The following is a 16252-nucleotide window of genomic DNA, read 5'->3' as shown; positions in this document are numbered from 1 at the left end:
AGGGTCTGAATACTCATGTAAATAAGGTATGTTTTTTTGGGGGGCGGGGTTATACATTTGCTAAATATTCTAAAAACATGTCATTATGGGGTATTGTGTGTAGATTAGGGGAAAACGGTATTTAATCAATTTTAGAATAAGGCTGTAACATAACAAAATGTGGAAAAAGTCAAGGGGTCTGAATACTTTCCGAACGCACTGTATATTTACATGTACATGCATGAATATATAGATATAGTAAAGAACATAACCAATTGTTTTTGTGGGGGTATTTCATTCTTTAGTGAAGTGAATTTGTGAGGAGAGTTTGGGCACAAATACAGGCGCACACACACATACACGCACACACACTCTCGCACACTGTTCATTCCATGAATATGAATCAGCACAAACTGTAGAATAGATGGCAGTTTAAAGAGCCTTGAGACCCCGGGGACACTAGGAGCAAATCAGCAGACAGAAACAGACAATGCTCGCATCATCAAAAGCAGACAGACAGTGCTTGCATCATCAGAAGCAGACAGACAGTGCTCACATCATCAGAAGCAGACAGTGCTCGCATTATCAGAAGCAGCCAGCATCTAGCTCCTCTAGAAAGGGAGGGACCATTGCAGTAGCCCTGTGTCCATCCCTCCTTCCCTTCCCTGCAGTAGCCCTAGTGTTTTGTCATCCCTCCTTCCCTTTCCTCGTTCCCTTCCACCAGGATCGAAAACTGCAGACCAGACTAAGCCCAGGCCAGACGCTAACATTGCTAACCTTGAGGATAAGGCCCCAGCCAGGCCAGAGGGCATCTCCCGCTCCCTATCTCTCTCTCTCTCTGCCCTTGGTCGTTCCTTTTCTCTCTCCCCTGTGTAAAAAAACAGGTACTCCAGGTATTGCAGTACAAGTCCAAGTTATCTTGTGATCCCATTTGGTCCAGCCATTGGCAGTGATTAGTATATAACATAGAGACTGTTACTGCTGGCAACCTGAGCTGATTCTGAAACACTACTTCTGTTGCATGTCCTGGTTGGTGGATGGCTGGTTGAACAAGGTCTGAACACCAGTGAAACGAGCCACAAGTGAAAAAGCAGTCAAAAGGCAAACAACAAAACAAGAATAGACTAAAGAGAAGAAGAGCATTTGTTCCATTCAGCTAGCACGTCATGATGGTGATGTACTGTACCCGACCATGGATTGCTCACTAGTCTAGAGACTTCTTACGCATCTATTCAAACAAGATTTTAAAAAGTAGCAATTGTAAACAGTTAGCACAGCAGTACTGAAGCCAGCATTGTAAAATTCACTCTGCAGCTTTGAGAGGGATAGGCTGAGGGTTGACTGGAATGTTGTCAGAGCTACTGATTGTGCTTCCTCTGTGTGTGTGTGTGTGTGTGTGTGTGTGTGTGTGTGTGTGTGTGTGTGTGTGTGTGTGTGTGTGTGTGTGTGTGTGTGTGTGTGTGTGTGTGTGTGTGCGTGTGCGTGCGCGTGCGTGCGTGCGTGCGTGCGTGCATGCGTGCGTGTGTAAGATAGTATATTTACTGGTAAGCTTAAGAAAGGACTGAAATTAATTATCGGGTCATTCAATTATTTTCTAATTAGCCAAAAACTCAAATACCTGATTGACATTTTGAGATAGTATGCGTGTTCTTCCCACCATACACTTGGAGTGCATCCGTTTGCTCTTAATTCAAGGCCCTTCCATGACCAGAGGATGTATGTTGAGAAAGACGGCCTTGACGTTGGATTCAGACAAAGAGGAGAAACACTGAAGATCCCAACTCATCCGCTGTGTCTGGCTGCATCCTCTTCATGATAAGATAGTCCCATAGTCCACAAGCACTGGCTACTGTTTCTGTTTGTTAAACCATACTACTTTCAATAAATGAAAGAATATACTTTTTCCTTTCATTTTGTGTGTTCAGAAAGCAGTACACATAATCAGCAGTGCACATTTGGCAAATCAACTCTCCTTTATCATGAGTTACGGCACAACTCTGGAGAGGAAGAAGTACTACTGAGGGCTTGGAAACTTCCTCACTTCCTTTATCTACACAGTAGTCTCTTCCTCTCAGGGGATGGAGGGTGACTTGGCAATGTTCCATTCCTCTCACACCCACATCCCAAATGGCCCTGTGTAGTACACTATGTAGGGAATAGGGCACCATTTGGGATGGCTGGCACATTTAAAGGTGTGCCTCAGGGTGTCCGGGAAAGGTGTAGTTTCTTCAGTGTTTAGGAGGGCAGGCAGTGTAGACGCAGGGATTGTTTTTCGCCAAGTGACTAGCTACAGCTGGTGTGATGAGAGAAAGGTGGAAAAGTATACAGTATAAATATACAGTTATTATGGATATAGCGCTTCACTGCAGTCATACGCACTAGTAAACAATGACCACCACATTCAGAGTACAGTGAGAAACACTGATGCATAACAACAACACAAAATCAAAACAGACCGCCAGACCCCAGGCATTGGCAAGATAGATAACTCAAGAAGAAAACACAGTGTAGGACAGATCATCGTCATTCCAAACCTTGTACTGTAGTCAGTCAGCGATAGATACAACAAGTGCTCCAAGATAGTAGATACCACAGTGCATTCTTTCCCACGGATAGCTAGCAGTTTGCCAGCCCCTCAGACCAGAGACAAGGACAATGGAGGGAGGGATGGATCTGACAGTATGGCCCCCGGCCCAGCCTCCCTCCATCCCTCTCTCCCTCCCTCTGCTTACTTCTCTTTGACGATCTCCTCATATTTCGGCGGAGGGTCGCTGTATGGCGCCGACACCTCGTCGCTGCTGCTCTCCAGGTGTCCTGTCACCTCCTCGTAGGAAGGAGGAGGTGTGGCACCGGAGAGACGCGACGCTACTGACACAGACGGATCCTGGACGTACAGGGCAGAGCGAGTGTTCTGAGGGTGGGAATGGGGTTCTTGGGGAACGTTTGCGGCGCAAACCAGCGACCCTCCTCCACTTCCTCCTCCTACTACTCTCTCCACCCCACTCACCACCACTGTGGGCCTGGATAAGGGGGTCTCGGAGTGGGACGGCGTGTCCCGGTGGACCAGGATACGCGGCAGGCTGCGGGTGTTGCGGTTGTTCATGTAGCGGTTCTGGGTGTAGGCGGGCCGCCGCCGTGTGGCCTTCTGCAGCTGGCACCTCCAGATGAGGAAGAGGGCGATGAGGAGGAGGAGAGCCACGCCCAGCAGGGGAACCACCATGTAGAGGTGGCCTTCTGAATGGCCGTCCCTGGTCTGCTCGTGGCTGCTCACTGTGTACACACTGCGAGTCTTCCAGAACTCCATCTGGTGGAGAGTAGAGGTAAGTTGGCATTTATTAAGACCAAAAAGCGAATATCTGTTTTCATGAATTTTTATGATATAGCCAATTTTGACTTTGCAGCTGGCCCATCTACACTGTAAAAAAAAAATCAAAATTGTTTCAACTAAATATTATTAAGTAAGTGTTTTTTTTGTTTACTCAACTGTTTGGTCAATGTGTTACCTGAACTTTAAAAAATGTGATAACATTTGCCAAAAATTCTGTCAACTTAAAATGTGTTTGCTCAAAGTGTCTCATGTTAATTCAACTAGAAATTATTTTTGGGACATCTTACCTAAAAAGGTTGTGGAACTAGTTAAACACAGTGATTTTCACATACAACTTCTTCAAACTTACATGTACATAGTTCAGATACAGTACATGATTACATTGCACATGATCATTTATACAGTAATTCATATCCAACATGTCTACACCTGGGATTGGAACTGACAACCTATTGGTTCACAGCATTCCAATCTTCCTGCTACACCACCATGTCTGTGTCAATAACTGAGTTCACCTGTATGGCTACACGTTGCACTTAAAAGTATACCTTAGCTCTGAGATTTACTTTTAAGTGCAAAGTATAACCATAAAGCCCTATTGGGATGGGATAAGTTTTACTGGGGAACTCGGGTAATGTAATTATGTGCACGAGCACAAACCACCACATCTGTCATTTTTAGTCCCATCCGAATCTGCCATGTCAGTAGTTTTTACTTGGCAGGAAGGTTATTATCCCAGCCCTAAAAACCTACTGTTTTTCGGCAAACTCCCAGGTCCTCTGATAATACTTAGCCCGTGCAAATCGTCATCCCTGTGTTTTGATGGATATTACAGAGTTTAACAGGTGCTGCCCCCAGTTTGGGTAAAAACATGGGAACAAATTGACGCTTAAAACAAAGTGCTATGCACATAGCCTACAAATGATTGATAAGCTTTGTCACATATCAACTTTCCTGGTGCCATACTTCTCATTTAAAAGATGAAGTGGACGATATTGTGCCAATTAATTGATAAATTGCCAAATACGTCAAGTATTTAAATGTCTGCATAGGTTACAGTTCATGGTTCTTATTGATATGCATGATGTCTTTCTCCAAACTTGAAGGCCATTAGGCCAATACTAGGCAATCCCTAAACACTTGAAATATCTTCACAACTTCATAACGGTCAATTTGAATGAGGAACAAAAATTATTACAGGGGCAGTTTGGTCAAACTAATCCCGTACGAATCATCAACTGGAAAAACAGACATGCTGGGGTAATAATTACATAACCAATGTTCTATAGTAATACAGTCCTGTCTGAATCATCCACAGGAAAAACAGACATGCTGGGGTAATAATTACATAACCAATGTTCTATAGTAATACAGTCCTGTCTGAATCATCCACAGGAAAAACAGACATGCTGGGGTAATAATTACATAACCAATGTTCTATAGTAATACTAGTCCTGTCTGAATCATCCACAGGAAAAACAGACATGCTGGGGTAATAATTACATAACCGATGTTCTATAGTAATACTAGTCCTGTCTGAATCATCCACTGGAAAAACAGACATGCTGGGGTAATAATTACATAACCGATGTTCTATAGAAATACAGTCCTGTCTGAATCATCCACAGGAAAAACAGACAAGCTGGAGTAATAATTACATAACCAATGTTCTATAGTTATACTAGTCCTGTATGAATCATCCACTGGAAAAACAGACATGCTGGGGTAATAATTACATAACCGATGTTCTATAGTAATACAGTCCTGTCTGAATCATCCACTGGAAAAACAGACATCCTGGGTTAATAATTACATAACCGATGTTCTATAGTTATACAAGTCCTGTCTGAATCATCCACTGGAAAAACAGACATCCTGGGTTAATAATTACATAACCGATGTTCTATAGTTATACAAGTCCTGTACGAAGAGGTATATAGAGGTGAAATCAGTTATTGACACAGACATGGTGGCGTAGCTGGAAGAATGGAATGCTGTGAACCAATAGGTTGTTAGTTAAATAGTTAACCAATAACTACCCGGAATATCTACATTGACCCTTTTTGCACTAGTCTCTTTTGACTCATCACATACGCTGCTGGTACTGTATTGGAGTTAAGTTTGGGCCAACAATAATTATCTGATCAGTTAACAGTTGGACCAAAAAGTTGAGTAAACTAAAGAAAGCCTGTGGAAACAGTTAAGTAATAATAATTATCTGATCAGTTAACAGTTGGACCAAAAAGTTGAGTAAACTAAAGAAAGGCTGTGGAAACAGTTACCGTAATTTCCGGACTATAAACCGCAACTTTTTTCCCACGCTTTGAACCTCGCGGCTTAAACAATGACGCGGCTAATATATGGATTTCTTCCGCTTTCAATTTTTTTTGAAAGGAGATGACTTCAGTGGTTTCAGTGCACAGGAGGAGGAAGATAGTGACCAATGAATTTCTTGGTAGGCTACTGTTTACTGCAAATGTTATATTTTTTGTTACAAGCCGTGTTTCGTTAAAGCCTATTTATTTTTGTTACAAGCCGTGTTTCGTTAAAGCCTATTTATTTTTGTTACAAGCCGTGTTTCGTTAAAGCCTGTGTAAAGTTCATTTGTTTCAATGTACCGGTAGGCACCTGCGGCTTATAGACATGTGCGGCTTATTTATGTTCAAAATAATATATATTTTTTAAATTCAGTGGGTGCGGCTTATATTCAGGTGCGCTCAATAGTCCTGGAATTACGGTAAGTAATAATAATTATCTGATCAGTTAACAGTTGGACCAAAAGGTTGAGCAAACTAAAGAAAGGCTGTGGAAACAGTTAAGTAATAATAATTATCTGATCAGGTAACAGTTGGACCAAAAAGTTGAGTAAACTAAAGAAAGGCTGTGGAAACAGTTACCGTAATTTCCGGACTATAAGCCGCAACTTTTTTCCCACGCTTTGAACCTCGCGGCTTAATAAACAATGACGCGGCTAATATATGGATTTTTCCCACTTTCAATTTTTTTTGAAAGGAGATGACTTCAGTGGTTTCAGTGCACAGGAGGAGGAAGATAGTGACCAATGAATTTCTTGGTAGGCTACTGTTTACTGCAAATGTTTTATTTTTTGTTACAAGCCGTGTTTCGTTAAAGCCTATTTATTTTTGTTACAAGCCGTGTTTCGTTAAAGCCTGTGTAAAGTTAATTTGTTTCAATGTACCGGTAGGCACCTGCGGCTTATAGACATGTGCGGCTTATTTATGTTCCAAATATTTTTATATTTTTTTATATTTTTTTTCAGTAATAATAATTATCTGATCAGTTAACAGTTGGACCAAAAAGTTGAGTAAGCTAAAGAAAGGCTGTGGAAACAGTTAAGTAATAATACAGTTGAAGTCAGAAGTTTACATACACTTAGGTTGGAGTCATTAAAACTCGTTTCAGGTGCGCTCAATAGTCCGGAAATTACGGTAAGTAATAATAATTATCTGATCAGTTAACAGTTGGACCAAAAGGTTGAGCAAACTAAAGAAAGGCTGTGGAAACAGTTAAGTAATAATAATTATCTGATCAGTTAACAGTTGGACCAAAAAGTTGAGTAAGCTAAAGAAAGGCTGTGGAAACAGTTAAGTAATAATACAGTTGAAGTCAGAAGTTTACATACACTTAGGTTGGAGTCATTAAAACTCGTTTTTCAACCACTCCACAAATATCTTGTGAACAAACTATAGTTTTAGCAAGTCGGTTAGGACATCTACTTTGTGCATGACACAAGTCATTTTTCCAACAATTCTTTACAGACAGATTATTTCACTTAAAATTCACTGTATCACAATTCCAGTGGGTCAGAAGTTAACTGTGCCTTTAAACAGCTTGAACAATTCCAGAAAATTATGTCATGGCTTTAGAAGCTTCTGATAGGCTAATTGACATAATTTATACCTGTCGATGCATTTCAAGGCCTACCTTCAAACTCAGTGCCTCTTTGCTTGACATCATGGGAAAATCAAAAGAAATCAGCCAAGGCCTCAGAAAAAACATTGTAGGCCTCCACAAGTCTGGTTCATCCTTGGGAGCAATCTCCAAACGCCTGAAGGTACCACGTTCATCTGTACAAACAATAGTACACAAGTATAAACACCATGGGACCACGCAGACGTCGATGCTGCTCAGGAAGGAGACGCGTTCTGTCTCGTAGAGATGAACGCACTTTGGTGCGAAAAGTGAAAATCAATCCCAGAACAACAGCAAAGGACCTTGTGAAGATGCTGGAGGAAACAGGTACAAAAGTATCTATATCCACAGTAAAACAAGTCCCATATCAACATAACCTGAAAGGCCGCTCTGCAATGAAGAAGCCACTGCTCCAAAACCCCCATAAAAAAGCCAGACTACGGTTTGCAACTGCACATTGGGACAAAGATCGTACTTTTTAGAGAAATATCCTCTGGTCTGATGAAACAAAAACAGAACTGTTTGGCCATAATGACCATCTTTATGTTTGGAGGAAAAAGGGGGAGGCTTGCAAGCCGAAGAACACCATCCCAACCTTGAAGCACGGTGGTGGCAGCATCATGCTGTGGGGGTGCTTTGCTGCAGGAGGGACTGGTTCACTTCACAAAATAGATGGCATCATGAGGTAGGAAAATTATGTGGATATATTGAAACAACATCTCAAGACATCAGTCAGGAAGTTAAAGCCTGGTCGCAAATGGGTCTTCCAAATGGACAATGACCCCAACCATACTTCCAAAGTTGTGGCAAAATGGCTTAAGGACAACCAAGTCAAGGTATTGGAGAGGCCATCACAAAGCCCTGACCTCAATCCCATAGAAAATTTGTGGGCGGAACTGAAAAAGCGTATGCGAGCATGGAGGCCTACAAACCTGACTCAGTTACACCAGCTCTGTCAGGAGAATGGGCCAAAATTATTTTTACTAGGATTAAATGTCAAGAATTGTGAAAAACTGAGTTTAAATGTATTTGGCTAAGGTGTATGTAAACTTCCGACTTCAACTGTAATTATTAGATTCATTACAATAACCGTCAACCTGCAAGGAGAGGGGAGGAGAAGAGGGGTGTAGAAGAGGAGTAGAGAGGACAGAAGAGGAGAGAAGTGAGGAGTGAGGGGGAAGAGGATGAGAGGAGACGTGTGTTATAACACACATACTGTATGGGCACATACATGTATAACCAGAACTCAATGATTCAGCCCACTAATCAATACATCTGTGTTTCTAAAGAGGAGTGTGATATAATTTACTGTTCTCTCTTTGTTCTCGAACACTTCATTGGCCTCCTCGAAGCTGCAGCTCTCCTCCACACACTCCCGTTCGATGTTACCCTGTCTGAACTCCTCCAGGAAACTGTTGGCTCGGGGGAAGCGCTTGAGGAGAGAGTGAGCATCCTTCCCATCTAGGAACGCTACAGAGAGAAAGATTGGAGAGTGAGCGTGTGTGTTTGTGAGCATCCTTCCCATCTAGGAATGCAACTGACTCACAGCAAGGAGAACATGAAATAGCATGACACAAACACACACACAAACACACACACTCACTCTGCGTGGAGGAGAGCTGCATCTTCGAGAAGGTGACCTGTGGCTGGTTGACCTTGGTTATCTATTCTAATCTATTCACACATTCTGTTGAATACAACTGATACAATGCATTCGGAAAGTACTCAGACTGTAACGATCGTCGTGCAGGAAGGAAGAAGTGGACCAAGGCGCAGCTGGGAGCGAACTCATGTTATTTATTACAGACTGAAATAACACGGTCAAAACAGAGAATAAACGTATCGCTACTGCTCCAACAAAAAGAGACAACAACCCACAAACATCGTGGGGGGAAAAGGAACTTAAATATGATTCCCCAATCAGAGGCAACTAGTGACAGCTGTCTCTGATTGGGAATCGACAGAACCCAACATAGAAATACGCCCCAAAGCAAGGCTATACCAAAAACATAGAAAATAAACTATAGAAATGCCACACCCTGACCAAAATAGAAGAGTTCACCTGGTCAGGGCGTGACAGTACCCCCCCTCCAACGGTGCGTACTCCCGGCGCACCAACCTAAAGTCTATTAGGGGGGGGGGGACCCGGGTGGGCGCCTCACCCTCGGTGGAGGCTCTGGCCCCGGGCGTGTTTCTCCCCTGCCTCCACCCTAGCCCTACCCCTCTGGCCCGGACTGGACCACGGTGGAGCGGCATGCTCAGGCTCCGGAGCGGAGCCGCCGACCGGAACAGGACTGGTCACCGGTGGACCGGACACAGGCCGTGCCGGACTGTGGACACGCGCCGTGGGCCTGGTGCGGGGAACAGGGACGGGCCGGACAGGACCGGGGACACGCACCACCAACCTGGTGCGGGGGAGCAGGGACGGGCCGGACTGGCCTGGGGACACGCACCACCAACCTGGTGCGGGGAGCAGGGACGGGCCGGACTGGACTGGGGACACGCACCACCGGCTTGGTGCGGGGAGCCGGGATGGGCCGGACAGGACTGTGGACACGCACCACTAACCTGGTGCGGGGAGCAGGGACGGGCCGGACAGGACTGGGGACACGCACCACTAACCTGGTGCGGGGAGCAGGGACGGGCCTGACTGGACTGGGGGCACACACCACTGGCTTGGTGCGGGGAGCAGGGACGGGCCGGACTGGACTGGGGACGCGCACCACTAACCTGGTGCGGGGAGCAGGGATGGGCCGGACAGGACTGGGGACACGCACCACTAACCTGGTGCGGGGAGCAGGGACGGGCCGGACTGGACTGTGACCACACACCGGCGACACAGTGCGCATAAGCGGCGCCGGATATCCTGAACCGAAGAGGCGCACTGGGGGTCTGGAGTGCACAGCTGACATCACCCGTTCTGGCTCAACACCCACCTTAGCCTGGCAAGTGTGGAGCGCTGGCACAGAACGCACTGGGCTGTGCAGCCGTACCGGAGACACAGTGCGCGTCCTCGGCGCAGGATACATCGGACCGAGAAGGGGCACCGGAGGCCAGGAGCGCTGAGCCGGCACAACACGTCCTCGCTGAACACTCCCCCTAGCCCGGCAAATGTGGGGCGCTGGCACAGAGCGCACTGGGCTGTGCAGGCGCACTGGCGATACCGTGCGCACCTCTGCCACCCAAGGCTCTTCCTCCACGCTGTCCCTACGCAGGTCCTCCAGGACCTGCCACATCTCTGCCTCCTCCTTCGCCGTTATCCCCCACGAGAGCAGTGGTCTGGGCTCTTCCTCTGCCCTTCCGGACCACCCCATTAGCCCCCCCCAAAAAATGTCTTGGGGGTGTCTTCCGGGCCTCCTCAACCGCCGCCTGCGACTCCTTCCACCGGCTGGCATCACCTCCTCGACCTGGGAATCCTTCCGCCAGGGTCCTTTCCCCGACATGATCTCCTCCCAGGTCCAGAACTCCTTTCCCTCGCGAGCCCATCTCTTGCGCTCCTTTTCCTCCCGCTGCTTGGTCCTGGTTTGGTGGGTTGTTCTGTAACGATCGTCGTGCAGGAAGGAAGAAGTGGACCAAGGCGCAGCTGGGAGCGAACTCATGTTATTTATTACAGACTGAAATAACACGGTCAAAACAGAGAATAAACGTATCACTACTGCTCCAACAAAAAGAGACAACAACCCACAAACATCGTGGAGGGAAAAGGAACTTAAATATGATTCCCCAATCAGAGGCAACAAGTGACAGCTGTCTCTGATTGGGAATCGACAGAACCCAACATAGAAATACGCCCCAAAGCAAGGCTATACCAAAAACATAGAAAATAAACTATAGAAATGCCACACCCTGACCAAAATAGAAGAGTTCGCCTGGTCAGGGCGTGACACAGACCCCTTCAATTTTCCAAATTTTGTTACGTAACATACTTCATCTAAAATTGATTAAATACAAAAAAATGCTCATCAATCTACACACAATACCCTATAATGACAAAGTAAAAAATGATTTTTTTAGACATTTTTACAAATGTTAAAAAAATTAAAAACAGAAATTCCTTATTTACATAAGTTTTCAGACCCTTTGCTATGAGACACAAACTAGAGCTCAAGTGCATCCTGTTTCCCTGGATCATCCTTGAGATGTTTCTTCAACTTGATTGGAGTCCACCGGTGGTAAATTAAATTGATTGGACATGATTTGGAAAGGCACACACCTGTCTATATAAGGTCCCACAGTTGACAGTGCATGTCAGAGCAAAAACCAAGCCATGAGGTCAAAGGAATGATGTTAGAGCCCCGAGACAGGATTGTGTTTAGGCACAGATCTGGGGAAGGGTACCAAAAAATGTCTGCAGTATTGAAGGTGCCCAAGAACACAGTGGCCTCTATAATTTTTTAATGGAAGAAGTTTGGAACCACCAAGACTCTTCCTAGAGCTGGCCGCCCGTCCAAACTGAGCAATCGGGGGAGAAGGGCCTTGGTCAGTGAGGTGACCAACAACCTGATGGCAACTCTGACAGAGCTCCAGAGTTCCCCTGTGGAGATGGGAGAACCTTCCAGAAGGACAACCATCTCTGCAGCACTCCACCAATCAGGCCTTTATGGTAGAGTGGCCAGACGGAAGCTCTAAAAGGCATATGACAGCCTGCTTGGTTTGCCAAAAGGCACTTAAAGACTCTCAGACCATGAAAAACAAGATTCTCTGATCTGATGAAACCAAGATTAAACTCTTTGGCCTGAATGCCAAGTGTCACGTCTGGAGGAAACCTGGCACCATCCCTATACTGAAGTACGGTGGTGGCAGCATCATGCTGTGGGGATGTTTTTCCGCGGCAGGGACTGGGAGACTAGTCAGGATCAAGGGAAAGATGAACGGAGCAAAGTACAGAGAGATCCTTGATGAAAACCTGCTCCAGAGTGCTCAGGACCTCAGACTGGGGTGAAGGTTCACCTTCCAACAGGTCAACGACCCTAAGCACACAGCCAAGACAACGCAAGAGTGACTTCAGGACAAGTCTCTGAATGTCCTTGAGTGGCCCAGCCAGAGCCCGGTCATGAACCCGATCGAACATCTCTGGAGAGACCTGAAAATAGCTGTGCAGCGACGCTCCCCATCCAACCTGACAGAGCTTGAGAGGATCTGCAGAGAAGAATGGGAGGAACTCCCCAAATGCAGGTGTGCCCAGCTTGTAGCTCATACGCAAGAATACTTGAGACTGTAATCGCTGCTAAAGATGCTTCAATAAAGTACTGAGTAAAGGGACTGAATACTTACACTACCGTTCAAAAGTTTGGGGTCACTTAGAAATGTCCTTGTTTTTGAAAGAAAAGCCCATTTTTGTCCATTAAAATAACATCAAATTGATCAGAAATACAGTGTAGACATTGTTAATGTTGTAAATGACTATTGTTGCTGGAAACGGCAGATTTTTTATGGAATATCTACATAGGTGTACAGAGGCCCATTATCAGTAACCAACACTCCTTTTTTCCAATGGCACGTTGTGTTAGCTAATCCAAGTTTATCATTTTAAAAGGCTAATTGATCATTAGAGAACCCTTTTGCAATTATGTTAGCACAGCTGAAAACTTTTGTTCTGATTAAATAAGCAATAAAACTGGCCTTCTTTAGACTAGTTGAGTATCTGGAGCATCAGCATTTATGGGTTTGATTACAGGCTCAAAATGGCCAGAAACAAAGAACTTTCTTCTGAAACTTGTCAGTCTATTCTCTTTCTGAGAAATTAAGGCTGTTCCATGCGAGAAATTGCCAAGAAACTGAAGATCTGGTACAACGCTGTGTACTACTCCCTTCACAGAACAGCACAAACTGGCTCTAACCAGAATAGAAAGAGGAGTGGGAAGCCCCGGTGCACAACTGAGCAAGAGGACAAGTACATTAGAGTGTCTAGTTTGAGAAACAGATGCCTCACAAGTCCTCAACTGGCAGCTTCATTAAATAGTATCCGTAAAACACCAGTCTCAACGTCAACAGTGAAGAGGCGACTCTGGGATGCTGGCCTTCTAGACAGAGTTCCTCTGTCCAGTGTCTGTGTTCTTTTTCCCATCTTAATCTTTTATTTTTATTGGCCAGTCTGAGATATGGCTTTTTCTTTGCAACTCTGCCTAGAAGGCCAGCATCCCGGAGTCGCCTCTTCACTGTTGACGTGTTTTTGCTTCATCATTAGGGGGTATTGTGTGTAGATTGAAGAGGAAAAAACCAAATGTAATCCATTTTAGAACAAGGCTGTAACGTAACAAAATGTGGAAAAGGTCAAGGGGTCTGAATACTTTCTGACTGCACTGTACATATACAAACCACGTATACAATAATGCAATACTGTTTTAGTATAGTTATAGTACAGTTCTAACACTGTTATGATACAGGTTATAATACAGTTGTTACAATGAACAGATTAGCAGATAGGAGATCCAGAGGAGCAGGCCATGCTATGTTCTTACCTTCCGCCATCCTACCACCCTGCTACTCAGACCAAGACTTTCTGACCTGTGGGAGGAGAGAAGAGGAAAGAGGAGCACAAAGTCAGACCACAGTGTACCCTGATAAAATACAATAAGAAATCCAGCCTTTTTCCCAATGTTTATGATAAAATAACAACAGGCTACTACTATGCCTTACAAAATCATGAAGTATTGTGTTGAGAAATAATAACGTTGCAAATGCCTCATGATAAAATGTTTGCGATTGTGAACAGTTGCTTTTTAGGAATGTCATCCCCCACCTCCACCTCTTCAATCCATGATGGGTCCAGCAGTATTTCTACTTAAATCAGGGCGCTGGGCATGATGTCATACAGTAGCCCACCCATAAAATGGTTCATACATGTATTTCTGGCAAAGACACCGAGTTTCAATAATGCATGGTGGAGGAACATGCTCTCTATGATAGGGATGTATATGCTTTTATAAATGGATCACCATGTTGTAGCCTAGGAGTCGCGTGAGAGGCAACGTAACCCCCCACCCCCATCCTGGATGCTGACAAAATTAAATCATTTCGAGGAGGCGCGTGTGGAAATGGAATATTAAAATGTAATCTGTTGTAGAAAACGGGGATATATGAGCGCAAGCAGCACGCACGATAGATCGCGCGAACCATCTGCCATACAGATAAACGAGCCCTATACATCAACTCTCTCCAGCCTCCTGTAGACCAACAACACAGATGCTTGCAAGGCAAGCCCTTACAAGCATACCCTGGCCTCAGTTTGCACATCCACAATCTCAAATAGTAGGCTACCATGTAAAATGAGGGGGGGATATATTTTGAAAGGCCTAAGAATAATTTCATGCCCTATTTGAAATTACACTTAAAGGGAAAAATATGCTATTATAATATTCAACAAGAATGTAAATAATCTAAAAAATGACATTTTAAAGGAAAAAGAATACCTGAAAAATGTGTGATTGTCGTGACCTTAGCCAAGGATCCATCTGCTCTCGATGCCATAATATAAAATGAAATATTTATAAAGACCCTTGTTGAGTTACAGTCATTTTTCTGGAAAGGCAGACCATTGCTGACTGTCTGGCTGTCGCTTAACTCTCATTCTCTCTCTCTCTACCATTATACGACACATCTCTGATCATAAAATATGTTTTTATCTAGCCTACTCAAATTAAACACTGTCCCTCATAAGTGTCCGTCTATAACATAACTAGTTTAGAAATGAACCGAAGAAGAAACCCTACCTTCCACTTTCCAGCTACAGCAAATGGCTTTCAATATCCATCCGTGTTGCTATATGGGATCCGTGGGATGTACAACTCTGACGTCACCCCATTGAACGTGAAATCTGATTGAGGTTCACACTAACTGGTAAGGATTACGGTTAATTGTAGGGTTAGGGTAAGGGTGTGTGTTAAAAGTATGGTTAGGGTCCTAATGATTCGGAATAGCGTTTACCTTTCTAATAAGTGAGTACCCCACCACATGAGACAGTACCACACTGTGACCGAAATATCGCTCATGCAATGACAGAAGAGGAATTCCCGGCCTTGTCCAATGAAATGACTCCTAGGAATTGGGAGACAACCCTCTATGAATACGGAGACATTCGGGTGATGGAGTTGTTGAATAAACGCGCCCCCAGCTTCATCTAACTCGTTTTGTGGTGGGGGCTGGTAGAATATGATGTGTGTGCTTAACCAATCAATGTTTTGTTGTTGATCCGTGCTCTCACCCTTGTTCAGGGTATTTATGAAATCCTTCTGGAATGCACGGCAGCCTGCTCTAAACCACACCTTAAACCAAAATACTTCACCTCCCAGAATTCCCCCTTTCATTTTCCACGTAGTTGGCTTTTTATAGGTGCGTTCAGTTCGATTTTACGTTTACTATGTTGCGGAACGGTTTGTACTGAACGACACGTTTCCCCAAAACGTTGTTGCACGTTCTTGAACAAACTTTGAGGTACGTTTGCTCCCGTTTGGTGGGTGTGTCGAGGTGTGGCTTGAAGCAACGAGTGACTTATTTAAAGGACAGTGGCCATGCTGACAGCGTTCCCCAACCCACAACCCCTCTCCGTTTTTCAACTGGTCGTTCAGTACAGCACCGTTTCCGTTCAATTGAACGGTCCAGAACGTAAAAACGCAGCACTAGTTATAGGCCTTTATAGCTCATCTGTAGGCTTCAAAAGAGATGGTGACAAGATGATAATTGTTTAATGAATAATAGAAAATAATTTGTCTTGCATGATGCTGAAAATGATAACAAATGTTGTTCAAAAAATGTATTAGTCTACCTTCATTATATATAGTGCATTCGGAAAGTACTCAGACCACTTGACTTTTTCCACATTTTGTTACATTACAGCCTTATTCTAAAATGTATGAAATAAATGTTACGAAAAATGAATTTTGTATTAGCCGAAACAGCTAGAATGGCCCACTGGCTTCCAGCGGCTTTATTTTTATTTTTAAATCCTGTATGTTACATTTCAAGAACCCTCCCGCACATGCCCCTAAAAGGGACGCCCAGCCATCCTCACAC

The 16252-nt window shown here is 44.4% G+C and overlaps 1 protein-coding gene across 3 annotated transcripts; it reads right to left on the bottom strand.

Moving 5' to 3' along the window:
• Window positions 1-15222, bottom strand: prrg3 (proline rich and Gla domain 3). Of its 3 annotated transcripts, none has more exons than XM_014195725.2 (4): window positions 14953-15222; window positions 13702-13747; window positions 8550-8710; window positions 1-3283 (listed from the first exon to the last, which is right to left on the bottom strand). In XM_014195725.2, exons 2-4 carry the CDS (start codon window positions 13709-13711, stop codon window positions 2708-2710), a joined length of 747 nt encoding a protein of 248 aa, XP_014051200.1. In that variant the 5' UTR covers window positions 13712-13747; window positions 14953-15222; the 3' UTR covers window positions 1-2707. The 3 variants fall into 3 exon arrangements, with proteins under 3 accessions (XP_014051200.1, XP_014051201.1, XP_014051199.1); XM_014195726.2 differs by having other exon boundaries at window positions 14653-15216; XM_014195724.2 differs by lacking the exons at window positions 13702-13747; window positions 14953-15222 and having other exon boundaries at window positions 8550-9073.
• Window positions 15223-16252: the final 1030 nt, after the last annotated feature.

This window comes from Salmo salar, chromosome ssa04 (assembly GCF_905237065.1).
Source record: "Salmo salar chromosome ssa04, Ssal_v3.1, whole genome shotgun sequence".
NCBI classification, from domain to species: Eukaryota; Metazoa; Chordata; class Actinopteri; order Salmoniformes; family Salmonidae; genus Salmo; species Salmo salar.
This window is presented reverse-complemented; position numbering and strand designations above follow the sequence as displayed.